This window comes from Balaenoptera physalus (genome assembly GCF_965194825.1).
Source record: "Balaenoptera physalus genome assembly, chromosome: 9".
Taxonomy (NCBI): Eukaryota; Metazoa; Chordata; class Mammalia; order Artiodactyla; family Balaenopteridae; genus Balaenoptera; species Balaenoptera physalus.
Window position 1 is genome coordinate 9,060,511 of NC_138888.1, and position 20,312 is coordinate 9,080,822.

The following is a 20,312-nucleotide window of genomic DNA, read 5'->3' on the forward strand; positions in this document are numbered from 1 at the left end:
ACAGGTCCGATCCTTGGTAGGAGAACTAAGATCCCATATGCTGCACGGTGCGGCCAAAAAAAAAAAAGAGAGAGATAACGGGTTTCCAAATACTAGGCTGCATTTTTGTGGCTGAGCTTCGTCTTGCGCTGGGAAAGCCCCTACACTGTTGTTCGTGTGCTTGGCATACAGTCCCACGTCCACTGATAAATGTTCCAAAGTTCTACGAGAAACATGGGTTCAGCTCTGCACCTTTGAGGCCCTCGGCTTCCTTCTCCTCCAACGTAGTGTGTTTCAAAATAAGAAACCAACTCTCGGGGCAAATCATCGTCATCTGTCAGCCCAATAAAGCCATCAGTAACGTCGCTAACTGGGAGAAATGCTAGTGCATTTCAACCAGCCGAAACCAAACTGTCAAACCAAAGTGTCAATCAGTTATTTTATTTTTCACAGCAAAGGTGTCTATGGCAAGAGGCTTGTGGCAAAAATACCGGACATGGGCTTAAACAACAGAAATTTATTTTCTCAGTTTGGGAGGCTGGAAGTCCAAGATCAAGGTGCCAGCACGGTCAGGTTCTGGTGAGAGCTCTCTTCCTTTCTTGCCGATGGTCCCCTCTGCACTGTGTCCTCACTAGGCCTTTCCGCAGTGTGCGCATGTGGGGAGAGAGAGAGAGAAAGATCTCTCTTCTTTCCCTTCGTCTTACAAGGCCACCAGTCCTACTGGATCAGCACCCCACACTTACAACAGACTCGTTCAACCTTAACCCCCCTAAGAGCCCGAACTCCAAACAAAGCCCACAGCATCCCACCCCTGCTGCCCCTGCCCCGCTCAAATTCATGGCAAGCTCCCTTGCAAAATACACTCATCCCATCCCAACAGCCCCCAAGGTCTTATGACCTCATACCAGCATCAACACTCTCATCTAAAGCCCAAGGTCTCATGTAAATATCATCTAAATCAGATGTGGGTGACACTCAAGGTACAATTCACACTGAGGCAAAATTCCTTTCCGGCTGTGAACCAGTGAAAGCAGACAAATTATGTGCATCCAAAATACAGTTGTGGGACAGGCACAGGAGAGGGATTCCTATTCCAAAAGGGAGGAGAGAAAGGAAAGGAAGAAAGGGTGATGGGTCCTAAGCAAGTCCAAAACCTAGTAAGGGGAATTCCATTAGATCTTAAGGCTCAAGAATAATCCCCTTTGGTTCAATACTCTGTGTCACCTCCGTGGTATGCTGGGCTGGGGTTCAAGGCTCTGGGCTGAGGCCGTCTTGCCTGTTGAAACGGAGGCAGTGGCCCTGCTGACCTCTGAATCGCCGCTGGGGTCATTTTCCCTCTTGAAGAATAGAGTACGTTCCTACAAACAGCTCTCTCATCCCATCCTGGCAAATCCAAGATGTCCAACAGCCTGCCTTCATCTCATCCTGTGTGGAAAGGCTGAGAATTTTCCAAATCTTCAAGTTCTGGTTCCTTTGTACTTAACAATTCCTTCTTCAATTCGTCCTCCCCTTTCTCGTTTTACTCTAAGCAGTCCAGACGAACCAAGCCACTCCTTCCAAACCACTTACAAATCTCCTGGGGTAAATATCCAGTTTCACTGGCTTGCAAGTTTTATCCTCCACGAAACACCAGGACACACTTCAGCCACGTGCCCTGCTGCTTCATAACAAGGGTCACTTTCCTCCAGTTTCCAATAGCATGCTCCACTCTGCCCGAGACCTCACCAGAAATCGCCCTCACTTCCATATTTCCAAGGTGCCCTCGGAACTCCTCCAGCCTCTACCCAGGACCCAGCACCAAAGCTGCTTCCACATCTTCGGGTATCTGTTTCAGCAGCACCCCACTTCTCAGTACTACAGTCTGTATTAGTCAGGGTTCTCCACACACACACACAGGAAGAGGGAGCGAGAGGAGGGGAATTGGCTTGTGAGGTAATGTTGGCTGAGAAGTCCCAAGGTCAGGGGGCCAGCACGGCCGTGTCCTTGGCTTGCAGACCCACACCTTCTCACTACGTGCTCCCATGGCCTCTCCTTGGTGTGTGCACATGCCGGGGGGCGGGGGGGGAGAGCGCGCGCGCGCGCGAGAGAGAGCGAGAGAGCGAGAGAGGGCAAGAGCGAGGGAGGGAGAGAGAGAGAGAGAGAGCTCTCCCTCCTCATTTTCTTAGAAAGCTATCAATCCTATCGGATTAGGAGCCCACCGTTATGACAGCGTTAATTACCTCCTAAAAGCCCTGTCTCCAAAATACAGTAACACTGGGTTAGGGCTTGAACATGTGAATTTGGGGGGCACACAATTCAGTCCATCGCAAGCTCTAAGGATTCCTTTTGAGAACTGGTGGATTTTTGCTAAAAAAAATTATTGGGATTCATGTTATCTATCGTAAGAACATACAGTGGTAATTTTGAGGAACAGATCTGTTAAGTTGCTTGGAGAACATCTACAACAGTGGATCACAAACTTTAGAACATAACAATCACCTGCACACCCATTAATTTGCAGATTTCTAGGCTTCCCTCCAGACCCGCTGAGTTAATCTAAGGGGCAAGCCCAGGAATCTCTATTTAAGTGAGTATTCCAGGTGACTTACAGGGAGGCGGCCCATGGACCACATGTGAGAAACAATGATGTGGAGGTTTGAAAGAGTTAATCCGCTTCTCACGATGAGAAATTCCTGGCTTCTCCTTGTCAGGGAGCTTTTCCTTCTCTGCACCCGTTCACATTCACCATTCAGCTGGCAATTAGTCATATTCTGCCTGTGACACATCTTCTATTTTTGTCTCAAGGTATTTAAATCTTGACTTTTTAAATGAACTTTTCAAGTGTTGTCTTGCTGTCCAAAAGGGATTATAAACTCCTTGAAAGCAGAGACACCCTGGCGTTGCTTCACAGCTGCAGGAGATTCAAGGACCGTGTACAAAGTAGGCACCAAACACACCTTATTGAATCACTTTGCTTTACAACTTTTAACTTCTTTTAACTACAAAAATAAAACATCTCCTTCCCCCCAGTACTGTCAGTACTGTCAGTGACAGAGCCAGTCCGGTGTGGTTCGAGCTGATCAATGTGAGCTTCAAGGAGAAGCAGGCGCTGGGACGGCCGGGCCGGGCTCCGAGCAAGCACGGTCTTGGAGGCTGCGGACCCAGGGCCTAAGGCAGACCCACCCTCCCCCCACCCCCCGGCTTCTGTCCTGTTCTTCAGCAGGGAATTCATGCACCGGGGGACAGAAGCAAGCTCTTCACCCAAGTTCCCCTCAAGATGTCACCTGAGCACAGGCTCTATGAAGTCACGTGCCCGGGAGGAACCTGGGAGGCAAGAGCGCCCGTGAGAAGCAGGGACGCGTGTGCCGCTCAGCCCTTCTTCACACGTCCCCTCGTCGGCCACGCTCATCGTCAACAGCTCTCTTCTTTCCTGTCCCCTGAAACGCATTTTCCTTCCAAGTTAACGTCCACTGCTCGCCCGTTTTTCTCACTTTGCCCTCCTGCCTCCACCTGCCTCCGCACCAGCCTCCACTCCTTCTACTTGCTCTCCCTGCTCCTGAAGACAAAAATCTGACTAAGGTAAGTACGGCTGTACTGCTTTCAATTTTATACAGTAACATTGGTAGCAGAATGTTGCCACAGATGCTGAGTGAATAAAGAAAAGCAGACAGAGGTGGATTGACTACATAAAACACTAGAGGGGCAAGGAGGCTGAGAAAGCCCACTGCACTGTGACACTAGGATGACTCTGGTTGTCCCACGACCTGTGGCTTTGGGGACATAATGAGGGGCAGAGCCCAGTCTAATGGGCGGGAGCGTGAGTGGGAGACAGGAAGTGGAGAGAATAAAGATGAACTAATGGAAACAAACCCAATTCAGCTCGTGTCGTTTCAAGGTCAGGTGCGTGCCAGTCCCTGGGGGTACTATGATGACTCAGTTCCCTCCCTGCAGGCCCCTGGGATTCGGGGGCCAGACGGAGCCCTGGTGTGACAACCACCGCGGGCCCTGAGGGACAGGGCGACGGGCAAGACTCCACAGGGAGGCGGCAGCACCTTCGGGCCGGCAGGTCCTGCTGACGGGGACACGCAGGCCATGCCAGTCACCAGGTGGGGGTCCCCGGGCTAACACACACGGTACCAACAAAAAGAACACGGTTCCTTCCCTCGAGGCTCCCAGAGAGAAGTACGCAGAGCAGCTGGACACACCACCGAGTCATGAAGACCAGTCTAGGAGGGTTTCTGGAAGGCAGGGGTGGTTCATCACGCCAAAACCTCTATGGGTGAGCAAGCAATTTTCCTTGGCAGCCGGCTAAAAAGCAGTTAACGGTGGATTAGAGAGGAGCGGAAACAAGGTGCTAGTGGGAGGTGGGGAGCAGGCTGGGGTCTGAAAACTTCAGTTCTATCGTTCCCTCTGGGGGGCGGAGACAGCACCTCACTACTACCTTCCGACGGCCCCACAGCACACGAAGGTCCTCAGTGAACCTGATAAGTAACCGACAGAGGAAGCCGCCATTCCCAGAAGGCCCGTGCCAGCTTCCCCCGACTGGAGCTCGCGCTGCCCCTACAGCCCTGGCCACACGGAAGCCGTACAAAACGCTGTTAAAAGCCCATCAGAAAGGACATTAAGAGAGCCATTAACTTTAACGGGATTTTGGAAGTGGAGCAGCTTCAGGGATGCGCCTCGCCAGCCAAGACAGGCTCACATTTCATCCACAGGCTACCCCCCCCCCCGCCCCCCGCACAGCTCGCCAGGAAGGCTATTGCACAGCCACGCCCGACAGGGCTTCAGTGCCTCCGGGGGAGGGGCCCCACCTGATCTGCCATCTGTCCGCGGGTCCATGATGATGAACTCGGGCCGCAACTTGCTGATGCGCCGCCCCTTGAGGATGGGCACGAGCCCGCCCAGGTGCTCCAGGTAGAGCGTGTAGCAGGGGCCGCCCACCTCGGGGTCGTCCTCTGTGCGCTTCATGGTGCAGTGCAGACGCTCGCTGCCGGTTGACGGGTAGCTGACGAAGTCTCGCATGTTGCTGGGGTCTGGAATTGGGGGCTGGAGGCAGCACACAGAAGGAAGAGAGTGTGGGCACCACTGATACTCCGCACCGGCTGCAGCTCAGGAAGGGTTAACTACGTGCCGTGAAACAGGGACTCACGGCGCTGGGTGTGTGTCAGAGTGCCAGCGGTTAGGACTCGGTGCTTTCACTGCTGGGGCCCGGGTTCAATCCCTGGTCAGGGAACTGCGATCCCACAAGCCGCATGGTATGACCAAAAAAAAAAAAAAAAGAATCTCTTGGGGGCTTTAAAAAAATACCTAAGCCAGGATCCCACCTCAGACAATGAAACTGTAATCTCCAGGGGATAAGCCTGGGCATGTGCATTTTCTAAAAACTCCCCAGGTGATTTCAATGTGCAGCCAGGGTTGAGAATCACTATTGCAAAACCAAGATTGTAAACCAACTTGAAAAAAAAAAATCATAACAGGTTCTAAAACTCTGTTTTACAAAAAAAGTAACCAACAAGCCAATCTGATACTTAGAAGCAAAGATAGAAAACAAAAAAAGAGAATACAGAAAAGAACCTAAGGTGCAGAGGGCCAGAGGCTAAGGGGGAAACCCACCCTTGGACAGCAACTGGCAGCTATGTTCCACACACCCCCACTGCGAACAGACTAGTTTCCGGGTTACAACCCGTATAAAGGACAGCTGACAGTGCTGGCAGGGGTCGGCTTCCTCAGCACAGTGGTGAGGAAAGCAGGCCCTAGGACTGAACTGGGCTCAATCCCGACCATTCTCGTAACTATTGATGGAGCGAGATACCTGGCTTCTAGGAACACGTTTCCCGCTTTCTCACGTGGGAACAATGGCAGCTTCTGCCCGCAAGTCAGGACAGAACGGACGGACTGACCGTCGGGAGGCCATAGCAGTCAGGCTCGGAATACTGCCTTTACCACAAGAAAGCTCACATCCATCACACAAGGCGAGTCCCCCAGGGACACTAACGCTAGGGACAGACAGCACACGGGGAGGACCACGGCAGAACTCTGGGGTGCCGCACGGCTTCTGTGGTCCTGCTCTGGGCCTCTGGCCCGTCTCCCTGACTCTGCCCTCCTCCCGGCGGTCCTTCCGGGGCAGGCAGGCAGCCAGCAGGGTGCGGAAGGAGGAGGCGGAAGGCTTTACCTTGATGGTGGGGATGAAGGCAGTGGAGAGGTAGGAGCAAAGGCGGGGGGGCAGGGTCAGCTTGCTGACGTCCTTGTCCTCTCTCAGGGCGCTGGCAATGGCCTGCTGGCACAGCAGCTGCAGGCTGGACACCCGGTGCTCCACACGTACCACGTACAGGGCCGGTCCTGACGCCATCAGCAGCCGAGAGTCCCGGTGTCCCCAGCAGATGGAGATGATGGGGCGCTGCAGGGAAGGGAAGGGAGACTACGTGTAACCTTTTGCTCTTGTGAAAAGCAAAGAAAGATCATGCTCTCTGTGTCAAGCAAAATAAAACGATCTAACAGATTTTTAGAATGTTGGTTTTAAAAAGCACAACCGAGGATATTAAATCCTACATTATAAAAAGTCGGTATTTTTAGGCTTCCCTGGTGGCACAGTGGTTACGAATCCACCTGCCAATGCAGGGCACATGGCTTCGAGCCCTGATCCGGGAAGATCCCACATGCCGTGGACCAACTAAGCCCGTGTGCCACAACTACTGAGCCTGCGCTCTAGAACCCGCGAGCCACAACTACTGAAGCCCGCGCATCCAGAGCCCGTGCTCCGCAACAAGAGAAGCCACCGCAATGAGAAGCCCGCGCACCGCAACGAAGAGCAGCCCCCGCTCGCCGCAACTAGAGAAAGCCCGCGCGCAGCAACGAAGATCCAACGCAGCCAAAAATAAAATTAATTAAGAAAAAAAAAAGTCAGTATTTTCATTGAAAAGTAGTTTGATCCCCAGGCCAGAGCACAAAGCACCGGAATAGTGTTACCAAATTCTTTTACATGTATTATCTCATTTAATTTGGTGACATAAAACCTAACTTAGCTCCATATAATGATATCTCTGCCAGGAGATGCAATCAGCCTGGGGTACAGTAACGCGTATTCCTTACTGAGGCTCTGGCTACCTGGATCCTCAGGTAACAGGGGTAGTTTCCAAGGCTTGGAGAGGTAGGGAGGAGGTAGACCAGACGGCCCTTCCCTTTTGTCCCGATACGGAACATCTCAGAGTCAGATCAACAACACTGGATTTGAGTCACAAGCTCATGACCCAGGGAATAATATAAGTCTCGTACTTTCTCATGAGTAAAAAGGGGGCTGTGAGGATTAAAGGAGATGAAAGATATCAGAGTGCTTCTGGGACTCATCACAGGTGATAGCCCACAGATATTCAATCACTGTTATTCTCAGCCATCCTTGAGCCGGAAAGGGGAGAGAGAGGAACACAGTTCCTGTGGCAGCTGCTCTAGGGGTTTGTGGCCATTATTTACTTTGAAGAGGCAGGCTGGAATCCAAGTATGCAAGTTAGAAACTGGCTGCACTGGGAAAAAAAAATCCAAAGCTCAGGGGTGCCATCTAGGAAAGATCAGCCAAGGAAGAAAGAAAGACATGGAGGGTTGTGATGGAGAAGCAGCGAGAGAATTTGTTCATTCTGATCCAGACAGATGGAATTCCAATTTAATGAAGTCTTGAGGGGTTTCAAAGATCAGAAGTGGGGATACCAGATCTTTTATACAAAACAGGAAGAGAACTTTCACAACACTTTAGTGACAAGCATCAAGATAAAAGAAACACATGAAGACACTTGCTTAAAATAGCCTCCAGGGTCAGCTAATTCTGGCTTCGAATTCAAAACAAAAATGCAAGGCTGAAGATAACTCATCTTTCATTTCCATCATGGCGAGGCCGGGCAGCCGATGGGTAGGACCACAGCCGCAGTCCCCTGGAGGAGGATCATAGGGCCTGGAGCTCAGTCTGGTGGCTTCAGAGTACTTCCAAGAAGGGCCTCCTTATAAAAGAACCCCTCACAGAGGGTAGACCCCCACAGAGGAAACTGTTAGGTTAGAGCAAGACGTAATCACTGCCGAAGACACGGCAGACGACACATAAAAAATATACGAAAAGAGTTTCTTCCGTACGACCAACCCCCATAAGTGCAGTTGAGGACAAAGCTCTATTAGTAGCGTAATCATGCTTGATCTTAAAGCTGTAAACCACCCTGCCAACCCCCAAGTCTCCGAAGATAATATTTGCAACCTACAGCTCAAATAATGAAGAACCATTTCCAATTAGCACAATCTGACTTGGTTGGAACTGGTTGCAGAAATACCAGAGACCTCTTTCTTCCAATTTTCCATGAGTTTTGAATCCATCTACCTGATGTCCCAGTGGTCACAATGCAAGAACACATATATTCATCCTCTCTTCCCCTCCCTCCTCCTGGTTTGCTTTTCATAGTAATTACCTCTGTGTTACAGATGATTACATGTTTTGGGAGGGTCTTCTATAAGATTATCATTATGATAAGTATGTTATCTCATAGCTTTGTAAAAAGGAATTTAAACCACTTTATAGACTTTCAAGTCTATAAACTGATAAAAATCCTATCTGTTATAATTACAGGTATAATCACTACCCATCTTAACAAAAATTAACAATCAGGTCTTAAAAACTTACTACATTCCAGTAGCACATTAAGGTATCTTAATAAGCACCCGTGTGATCTCATTTAATCCTCTCAACTCTGCCACACAGGCATCATTATTCCCAGCTGACGTATGTGGAAACTGAGACTAAGAGAGCTACGTAACTCACAGCTGATCAACAGGAGAGCATGTTCTCACCCATCCCCCACCCCGCTGCCTATGCTCGTCTTACTACAACGCGCTGCCTCTCTGTCAATCACAAATACAGTCATGAACCCAAATTCTCCCCACAGTTCTCCCCTTAATCCGCCTGGTCAAGGCTATTTTACTCAGAAACAGACGCAACAACGGATGTGTAGAAAAGGCAAACAGACAAGAGGAGAAACGAGCTGCATAAACCGCAAGTGGGCGATGACCGGAATAACTCATTGCGGCAGAAAAGAGCCCCCGGGTCACGTGGGCCCGCGCTCGGAGGTAACCCAGCCACGCAGGGCTGCTGGGGGAGCGTGAAGCAGCACGAGGTGGAGGAGGGGCTGTGCCCTCCACACCCGGCGTCGCGAAATGAGGGAAACTGAGAATTCTCAGCAAGGAGGAGTGAAAGGACTGAAAACTAGAACCGGGAAAAAAGACCTGGAATTATCTGGCCTGGAGGAGTGATGCCTGCAGGGTCTCAAAGGACCTGTTACCTGGAGCAAGGTGACCAGGAAACCCCCTTTTCTAAGAGCAGGACAAGACCACGACCACTAGGAATTTATAGTACAGCATTCACTTACTTGCCCAAGTCAGTGATGATTTATTTATTTCAGCAAAGGGGGAAATCACACTCATTTAATTTATTTTTACAGCATATGCCCCACGTAAGATAATAAAGTAGCAAAATAAATACTGGTGCCTTTGCCATAATAAATCTTAAAGCTGTATTAGAAAAGTAAGGAAAAATTTACAACTAGTGAAAGCTGATACTCTTGTCTGAAGATTTTGAGGCATCACTGACATGGGGAAATTGACTGTCATAGTTACCATTGAGTCTGAGGCCAGTAAGTAGGGCCATGACCTCTCAGGATCCCTGTAAGTCCTGTAAGCCCGTAGGAAGTCCTACTACCTGGAATCCAATGCACAGCATGGTGATTACAGTTAACAATACTGTACAAATACTTAGAAGTTACTAAGAGAGAAGATCTTATATGTTCTCACCACAGAAGAGAAATGGTAATTATGTGACATGAGGGAGCTGAGAGCTAACCTCACGGCAGTAATCATATACGTATGGCAAATCCAGACGTTGTAGACCTCAAACTTACAAAGTGTCCATATCAAATATATCTTAATAAAGCTGGAAATAAATAAATAAGAAAAGTAACACACACAACAAAACCCTTTTATACCTTGTTTACACTTTTATAGTTTTTCACATGTCATCTTACTTTTTACAAGTCCCATTTCCTGCTGGTGCTCATCTTCCTGTGCTGTTTACTGGCGCTCCAGCCTGCAAAGCCCTCAGTACAAGCGTGCTGTTTTCTCAGAAAGGACAGGAATCAAGGCGGTGGTAAACGCACGTGCCCGAAGACACAGGGTTGGGGCGTCCTGATTCAGCGGCCCCGGCCCCTGGGACCCGCCGCTGCAAGTAGAACAGGAATCCCCTGCTCACTGCCCCCGGCAGAGCGCGTCCAAGCGCATCTTCCCCAGGCACGTCCCACCCACCAGGATTAGCTGCAGCGGAAGAGAACCGTGTCCAACATTCTCTTCCAGCGAACCTGGGAACACGCGAGGGTGCACACAGACGCGACTCCCGCAGATGAATGTTTTTGTTTCTGAACAGCTGCCGTCTGCTAGGGAGAAACTCAGCTGTCAATGTGTGGACTTCATCGCTTTCTCAAATTGCACAAAATGACTATTTTTAGAACCGATGGCTAGAACTTAATTTGTGTAGGTATTCGGCACGTAAATCTAAGGCAAAAGGGCAAGACAACGAGCTGCATTTCGGGGAGCATCTGTGTGGCGGGAACCTGGCGCTTTGGTGAGTTTGCTGGCCCGATGCCGGGTGTCCCTGGGCCGGAGAGGTACGAGAGGAGCGGCCAATGGACAGTCAGGCTGTCCCTCTCTCTGTGTCAGACGCCGGCTACTTACGAGGAAAGCGGGTTAGTCTGCTCACCCTACTTCCGCTGCCACAGCATCATGGAAGGTCAACAGCCTGGTTCAACCCCTTACGGCACCGAAGAGACGCTAAATGCCTCCCGACCTCATCTCCTGCTGCAACACGATCCAGGCCATGCATCCGTCCAGTCCTGTACTCGCCTCCTGAGCTGTCCATCGGTCAGTCAGTAAACCCCTGTCAAATGTGTGTAGTGGGCCAGACACATGCTGGGCGTTTGGGGACTGACGCGGAATAAAAGAAACTCCCTGCCTTCACGGAGCTGACGCTCTGAGGAGGGAGGGGAGCGAGAGAAGTGCCTCAGGCTCTGTGACAGGGACCGACTACCTGACGGTGTCAGCTAGTGAAAAATGCTACGAGGTAACAACAGTAGGATAGGGGGCTAGAGAAGTCCTCTAAAAACTTAAAAGGGAATAAAAAGCCGGGTGTCCTTTCCACGTTAAAGATAAGCTATTCAAGCAGGATTAGAGTCAAGAGACAACAAAAGGGTCAAACCAGCTACACTGGCCCAAGAGAGAGAAGAAGAGGCCATCCAGGTACGCAGCTGCTGGCTGATGGAGCCCCGGGAGGAGGAGTCAGACCCCGGGAATGTCAGAGGGGTCTCCTGTCTCCCAGTCGCTTTCCCTCCTTGCTGAGCTCCCCTAGGAAGAAGGTGGGGATCTCTGTCTTAGAGGAAATGCACTTCAAATGTTTCACAGCCCCTGGTAGAAGGGGGTGTTTAATGTTTGTACGGGCGAGTACACAGGAGGAAAGCCTTCCAGAAGAGTTCACTTTTAAATAGACCAAGGTGGTGACTGTTCACCGTAAAACTGTGTTGGCTGGAGCCATGGACAATTTTGAATATTAAGTTACGATGATCTGGCCACCAACTAAGCTGCAGTAATAAAAGCTAGCTCAGGGGCTTCCCTGGTGGCGCAGTGGTTGAGAATCTGCCTGCCAATGCAGGGGACACGGGTTCAAGCCCTGGTCTGGGAAGATCCCACATGCCGCGGAGCGACTAAGCCCGTGAGCCACAATTGCTGAGCCTGCGCGTCTGGAGCCTGTGCTTCGCAACGGGAGAGGCCACGATAGTGAGAGGCCCGTGCACCGCGATGAAGAGTGGCCCCCACTTGCCGCAACTAGAGAAAGCCCTCACACAGAAACGAAGACCCAACACAGCCATAAATAAATAAATAAATAAATAAATAATTAAAAATAATAATAATAATAAAGTGTTCCACTCCCAGCCTCATTTTAAAAAAAAAAAAAAAGAAAAAAGAAAAATGCTAGCTCAGGATTCAGTCGCCCAAATCTCCATTTTGAAAGAACATGCCGTTCTTGTATTTAATAAGCAGACAGCCCAGAAGGGACTTTCTCAGCTACTTACAGCAAACAATGGGAAAAGCACACCTGTGGCAGCTTTGAGAGAACAGGTACAATTAATTTTCAACCAAAAAAAGGCAAATATAGTTTTGCTAAAGAATTCTCCTTCAAGAGCACGGAAGTCTATGACCGTAAATGCGCTCTCTCACTTGATTTTTCGGTTCCCACACCTACCATCTTCCCCTTTTAATTTTCTACCCAGATATCTTACAGCAACACCTGAACCTTACAGAATATAAGGCAACTCCACCAACTTGCCTTTAATGTAAAAAAAATTCATAAAGCTAAAACACACACACAAACCAACCAACCCACCCAAAAAACCCAACCATCCAACCAAATAAAAAACACACAGACCTGAATTACTGAAGCCTGTGAACTTCAGTCAGTGGTGCTAACCCTCAAAATCTGTGGTCAGAGGATCAGATATGCAATTACATGTAGATGGTTACAGAGAGCACCTAGTGTGATTGACTCTAGCCTTTTAAATTACGACAGGAAGGAAAAGAAAATAAATTACAGTGTATTTCCTTCTAGGAGCTTCAGCCACAGGCATTGCTGTTATGAGTAACTCAGGAGAATCAGTTTTAAAGTGAGGCTGCCGCAAGTTTGTGCTGGGCAACGGCTTTGTATGCAATAACCTACAATCTCATTAACTTGGAAATAAATTATCCAATCTAAACTGCATTTAGTTCTTTTTATAAACAGCCCAATAAATTGCCTAACTTCCTTCCTGCTATAAAAACGTTCCTGCCTTTGGACAACTTGAATAGCATAGTACAGACATGTGATTCTAGAATCATTACAGACAACAGTTAAGTTGGTGCTACATATAATCAGTATTGTACTTGGTTTTTAATAGCATCATTATTTAACTTTATATTATTGAGGAGATTTTTCCAGTGGTTGAAACAGACCCTCCAATGAAAAAAGAGTCAACAGTTTATTAAAATGCTGAGACACTGTGTGAATATCTTTCTCCAAAGGAAGGTGAGCCAAGCCCCTCTCTTATCCCTGAGCCTCAAATGGTTTAAATTCAGGACCTATGTTAATTTCATGGGATAGCTGATGAGAACTTTTGCAATGGTTAAGGCCGTCGAGCTTCTACTACATTCTAAGCACAGTGAAGATCAGAAAAATGAACAAATCATGGTCTTTGACTTTAAGAAAATAAGGCAAGTAAATACCTGCCAGAGGTATTAAGCAATGCACTGGCAGTAGGGTAACAATTACTGTGTAAACAAGGTAATCTCTCCTTCAATCCCAAACCCATAGGAACTCCAATATCTACATTTATTTTGCCACACACCTTGGCCACATGCTAACGGCCTCAACTCTGCTCCACTTTAGCTCTTCCTGGGTTCGCCTCATCACCTAGAACTACTTCACATCTAAAATAGGAACCTGAATTTCCTATCCAAGCGCAGCTTCCCATCCTGTGTTTATCACTTCTTCCTGAACATGCCTTATTACGACTTTATATTACTTGCCAGTCTCAGGTCATAGAGCAGATGCTACCCACCAAGGTTCCCTGGCTGCCCATTTCTCTACCATCCTTCGCAGATCCCTGAATTCCTTCCAGTTTTGGTCTGTCTCTCTGCTACATGAATCTCTCCCATTCCTAATTTCAGGCAGCCTGTACCAATTCTGCCTCAGGGTTGCAGAGGCGGCCTGGGCAACGTTGACTCTCACTTTAAAACCACGCTGTCCTGCTCTGGCCAGGGCTTGATTTCAGCTTGTTACCTTGAAGGGCTCCTGCATCACGTTCTACACACTAGCACTCAGAGCTTTGGGCTCAGGGCCAGCTGAGTAGGAGCCCCTCAAAATATGTTTGCTGGATGCTTGAACAAACGAACAAACAAATACACTTATCTGCCCACAGAAGATATTACACTGTCAAAAGATACATTTAAATCCTATAACAACTCAACAACAACAAAAAACTAGCAATCCAATTAGGAAATGGGCAAGGGTCTTGAATTGACATTTTTCCAAGGAAGATATACGAATGGCCAACAAGTACAGGAAAAGATGCTCAACATAACTGATCTTCAGGGATATGCAAATCAAAACCACAATGAGATAACACCTCATGCCCATTTGGATGGCTATCATCAAAAAACCAGAAAATAACAAGTGCTGGCGAGGATGTGGAGAAGCTGGAATCTTTGTGCACTGCTGGGGCGAACGTAAGATGGTGCAGCCACCAGGAAACAGTACGGCAGCTCTTCAAAAAGTCAGACACAGAAGTACCATATAACCTAGCAATTCGACTTCTGGGCATTTATCCAAAAGAACTGAAAGCAGCAACTCAAAGAGGTATTTGTATATCCCTGTTCGCAGCAGCATTATTCATAACAGCCAAAAGCTGGAAGGAAACCAGACATCCATTGATGGATGAATGGATAAACAAGACGTAGTGTGCACATACAATGGCATATTATTCAGCCTTAAAAAGGAATGAAATTCTGACACAGGCTACAATGTGGATGAACCTCGAGGACATTATGCTAAGTGAAGTAAGCCAGACACAAAAAGACAAACACTGTGTGGGTCCACTTATATGAGGTACGTAGAACAGTCACATTCACGGAAACAAGAAGGTAGAGATAGTTTCGGTTTTGCAAGATGAAAAAATTCTGGAGATTGGTTACAAAATAATGTAATACACTTAAAAATGGTTAAGACAGTAAATTTTATGTTATGTGTATTTTACTACAATTAAAAAAAGATACATTTAAATAATTAATGCCTGCACCTAATTACAAATTTCCCCAAATCTGGTATACCTGTCTCTCTGATGAGCTGGGTAAGGTTAGGACATAAGTCCCTAGTTTATTATCACCCCCATCAACCGTCAACTCACTCTCAGACTACACTCCACTACACTCCACTGTAGTGGAATTCTGCCTCCACTATAACTGATCCAGACCAGAAATGAGGCGGTCTAAAGATTTCTGGGAAATAAAAACAAATAGAAAGGGGCCCACATGTGCACACTCTCTTAAACATCTTTAAGCTTTTTTACTTACTGTTTAACAATAATTTAGTTTAACTGTAAAAGTACATTACTGGCATAACAAACAAAATCAGAGAAAATAAATGTAAATTCAGCATTTACTTCTCTGCAAGTTTCTGATTTTTACTTCAGAATGATGATAAATACCAGCTCACTCTGCTTACTCACTGTGCACTCATTTGGGAATGGAAATGGGTGTATTTTGGTTAAAAGGCAAAAACTTCTTTTTCCCTTACTTCTTCTGGTTTATACCCCATAATTTAATTTAGATCAACAAAAGATTAAAATCTGTCAAAGATAATTACAATGAGTAGAACCAGCTCACGAGCATTTAACGGAGGTTGGGTGCAAACTAACACATCAGACACACATCCTTACTTGCACAAGCGTGTCCAGTGTAAAGATGTGCTCCCCACGAACATTGTAGAACTTGACCATGGCACTCTTCAGAAGAGGGCCATTGGGAAGGTCACCAAGCTGGGTCGGGCGTTCCATACCAGCGACTGCCAGGAGGTCTCCCTGTGTGCACCACTGGACCACCACCTCTGAAATCAGAAAGAGGAAAACGGTCAGCATGAGGGTGGGACCCTTGCTTTCCTGCAAAGATGCACTGGCTTGGTGAGAGTCTGAATTCATGACTGAATTATTTTTCCTTGAAAGATAACAGAGTGTGCACCCCAAAATATGCCACATTGGCATGAGAATTATGTAGAGCTGAAGGCAATGGAGAAGAAGCAGATAGAAGAAAAGCTCTCTCCCTTCCCCCTCCTTGCCTAAAAGCAGGACATAAATCTGTGAAGGTGTCTACCCATCCCCCACCAGGAAGGACAGATATGAACCACTGGTGACAACTCTAAACCATTATCAACACCAGGGGAATCTGCATAACAAACTTTACTAACAGGCCCTTATCTTCCGTTAGCTCCCCCATATATTTACCTTCCCACAATTTGCTGTCCTAGAAACTTCAAGTCTTCTCCTTGTCTTGTCCCTTCTCCAAAAAATGTATTGTTCTTTTGTTAACATGCTATTTAAACCCTTTGAGCTACTCATCTCTGCGCTTCCACAGTGAGTGTGTTGTTAAACTTCTGTGTGTTTTTCTCTGGTCAATCAGTTTTTTGTCAGTCTAACTTACAGGGCCTGGTCTGAGAGCCTAAGATGGGTAGAGGGGAAATAGACTTTTTCCTCCCTCCCCACTACATCCTCAAGAAAGAGGAAAGTCACAATAAAGGGTAAAAACCCCAAATGAGGTGAACGAATTTACAGTTCATTCTGTGATAAACGGAATCCCCCGAAGTTGGGATACTCAGCACATTTTTCTTCAAGGCAGAACTTCCTCAACAAACATCAGCAAGGCAAAATCCCCCCAACCCCACGAATCTGCAATGAAAATGGAGTTGACAGGGGTGGGAAAGAGGGCTGGCCGTGGAGACCACGAGGGGTTCAGCACTATAAGTTCTTGTGCACATGACACAGATAACAGTGTTGGTGACAAGCTGGGGAATACCAGGAGTCACCTTTCTTCACTGGAAAAGTTCTCTGATGATGTTTCTTTGAGACAGTAAAAAAGAAATACTAGACCCTTTTGGTCTACAGATCTTCCTTGGCTTACAACAGGGTAAACCTGGATAAACCCACTGTAAGTTGAAAATGCATTTAATACACCTAACCTTCCGAACATCATAGCTTAGCCTCACCCACCTTAAAGTTAAAGCCTCACCCACCTTAAACATGCTCAGAACACTTACATTAGCCTACAATTGGGCAAAATCATCTAACACAAAGCCTATTTTATAATAAAGTGTTGAATATCTCACGTAATTAACTGAACACTGTACCGAAAGTGAAAAACAAAGTGTCCAGGTACAGAGTGGTTGTAAGTGTATCGGTTTTTGACCCTCGGGATCGCGGGGCTGCCCGGGAGCTGCGCTCGCTGCTGCTGCCCAGCATCACGAGAGAGGAGGGGACTGCGTATCACTAGCCTGGGGAAAGATCCAAATTCAAAATTCAAAATACGGTTTCTACCAAACGCATATCGCTTTTGCACCGTCATAAAGTTGAAAAACTCCAGGTTAACCACAGTAAGTCAGGGACCGTCTGCACCTTGCGAGTCAAACGACCGACCTGTCCGTGATGGGACAGGTTACTGTAGACGGAAGAAGCTGCGGCGAGCCATCTTTGACAGCACCTGGCGACCTCTTCCCAGTATTTACTAACAGATCCCATAAAGTGGTGGACAAAAATAAATAAATTTTCAAAAAACGATTGCTGTCCATACCACACGTAAGACTGAAATATTCTGAAACCAAGACAGAAGAGAGAAACTGCCTACATGCAGTACCTACTGGATGACACCAATTTACTGAAACGTCACCTAACTTTCTGAAATTGGGAAGACAGTGCAAAAGCATCTCGTGTCATGAGGGCATAAATGATTGAAAACATTTTGAGATTAGACTGAGATTTCTAGTTAGGTCATCACAAGAATGCTAAATTTCCCTGTATTTTTAGGATAAAACTCAAGTCAAGAACTTTCACATTTGGGAGGGGTACTTTGGGTCACCTCCCCAAGTCACCTCACCTTCATGTTCCCAATCCTCTCATGCCCATCGTGGGAATGTGTTAGAAGGGTTGCTCCAATGTAATTTAGTTTGATAGAGAACAAAAGAATACATCCAAGGAATAAAAAATAAAGTTTCCATAGGTAGTTTCCAAGACGGTGAAAAATTTGAAAAACTCACCCTACAAAGAATACAAAGGAACTGAGTGGTAACTATGGTATTTTCAGTCCCGATCAGACACTTGGTAGAGAACGAAGTTCAGGACGGCAGAACTAGAGGCAGGTACTGATGAAATTAATAAACTTGGTTAAAAGGTTTAAAAACAGAATTTTAGAAGAACAAAGGTAGACCTTGGATCACTAACTATATGAGAGAATTTATGATGACTATCTTTTTGTTTTAGCTCCATGAAAGACAGAAAATTCAGAAAAGAATTTACAGAAAAGTCCAAGGAATTTAAGTTCATCATCATCGTAAAAAAAAAAACTTACTCAGCTCCTAACGGGTCTATTTGTGATAATAAAGAAGGACTTCTACATGTCCCTCCGGAATTTATAGGCTAAATAATTCCTTACAATTATAGTTTTGAAACAGCAAATGGGACACTTAAAAGAGGGAGTTTAACTTGTTTCCAAGAATATCCAATAGTTCTGAAACAGAATTAAGTGCCTGTGGGGTGTGCAGGCAGGTATGATGCATTCCCGCCAATCAACAGTTAAGTATGTGGACTTGACGCTCCACATCCCCGGCATTCCTGAACAATTCAGACAAGAAGCAACATGGCCAGGACTCTCTGGTCTGACGGCCAGTTTCGAAGGACAGCAGCAAGCTGAACTGAAGGTTCCGGTTTGCCTCCCCACCGCCGGGCCCCGCCACGGCTCCCATTCAGATTACAGCAGGTCCCTTAACCTCGAGGACCAGAAGCAGCCCTGGAATTCCTACACTGCACCATTCAACCCTGAAGAGACAGAACTGTTTTTCCAAAGAACTCAACAGAGGCACGACCTCGACGGTATTCCTGAATTGCAAAATTCAGAACACTGCGAATGCTTACGGACGCCTATCTTCCCTTGAGACAGCATTTCATTAACGTCCCTCAGGAAGGCATCAGCCCCTGACTGCGGACCTTCACACTGAGGCCTCGGCTGTCTTGTGTGTCACCTGCTGCTGCAGGCACGGCAGGTGCTGCCGCCCAACACCCGCAGCGCTGGCTGGAGGCAAGCGGCCCACACCCGAGAGGATCACTCCTGCCGTGGGGGGAGAAGGGCAGGTGAAGACGAAGGGGACTGTCAGGAATCCCTCCTCAAGGTGAGACTAGATAGGAGTCGACTTGTCAGCTAAGCAGAGGGGCGAACAGACTCCATTAAGCCCAGAAGAGGCCACTGCAGAGGCCGGGGATCAACAGGCCTGGCTGTGACGCCCAGCTCGGAAGGCTGGCCGCTCGGGCTGATCCGTACCTTTCAGCCCCGACTGGATGACAGTAGGAGACAAGTCGTCATAGTTGTTCATCAAGCTGATGTCTCCTGAGGTGAAGCTGACGGTGAGCAGCGGCTTGATGTTCTGCACTGGGATGGGATACGCCGCTGGACCATCTGCGGGGACAGAAGTGCCGAGTGAAAACGAGGCAACAAGCTCGTGACCGGAATCCAGGCCCGCGTGCTGCAATCCTGCGGAGGGCCTCGAAACTGCCCGACAGTGCAGATCAGACTCTGGGCTGGGATCTTACCAAGTGAGGCAACGCTGCACAGCACTCAGGAACCACACGAAGCACCGGGGCCGCTTCCCGGAGCCCCTGGAATGAGAGGCGCTGGGGACCGCAGCCCCGAGGGCACCGAGTAGGGCTCCCTGGGCTCTGTATGCCGTGCTGAATGTGTGCAGAGTTTATTAACCTCTGTGGTCACGGGTTTACATGTTTCTGATGACGTGCAAACGTAAATTATTTTAATGTCACGTAACGTATAAGGATGGTGGGAAGAGGGACGAAAACGTTTTCTTAATCCTGGTCCAATGTACAGAGAAAAGCTGCCTTCCAACACTGAACACACTTTCACTGAACATTATAGGAAGTGAGCAGTCACCACGACTTCTCTGCTTTTACCAGAAGAGACCCCACGTCTGGGGAGAAGGCCAAGGTCGGATGTGGCTCACACCCAGCGCACAGCCAGCAGAAAGGAACCCTGCTTTGTGCGTGCGAGGAGACTGTGCGTTAAGGAAGGGGCCGGGAGGGACAATGCTCTGTACCCTCCCACCCGGGGCGGGCCAGCCTGACGTCTGCTCGCTCACCACGCTCAGCCCCGCCTGTGCAGGATCCCCAGTTATGACTCTCCTTTGCTTCACTTTTAAGATGCTGCAGGCACCTACCTCTGTGCTCAAATTCCCGAGGCCACCAAGAAACACCCTGCCCTATCTGAAAGGCAAATCCCAGTCTTCCTCCAAACCGGCCCTCTGCTTCTGAAGAGGGTGACAGGTTAGAGCAGTAGCCAGGAACTGCGTTCCGCTCTTAGACTTGCTCTGGACTTGCTTTATCAACTTGGTCTCTGGATCTTGTTTCTTCCTCTAATAAGTGTGGATAAGCAAATATGCATTCAATCCAGCAAAGTTCTGTTTTAAAAGGACGCTGAGTCCAATGCTGAAAGAC

At 47.8% G+C, this 20,312-nt stretch overlaps 1 protein-coding gene across 5 annotated transcripts in view; it reads right to left on the reverse strand.

Moving 5' to 3' along the window:
• The window catches only part of TULP4 (TUB like protein 4), a 236,609-nt gene that overhangs the window by 20,272 nt on the left and 196,025 nt on the right, over window positions 1–20,312 (reverse strand). For all 5 annotated transcript variants that reach the window (XM_082475536.1, XM_082475533.1, XM_082475537.1 and 2 more), the window contains 4 exons: window positions 19,132–19,266; window positions 15,492–15,658; window positions 6,131–6,355; window positions 4,770–5,004 (listed from right to left, as the gene is read on the reverse strand). In XM_082475536.1, the coding sequence (XP_082331662.1) occupies window positions 4,770–5,004; window positions 6,131–6,355; window positions 15,492–15,658; window positions 19,132–19,266 (762 nt within the window). The remainder of the gene's footprint in view (window positions 1–4,769; window positions 5,005–6,130; window positions 6,356–15,491; window positions 15,659–19,131; window positions 19,267–20,312) is intronic.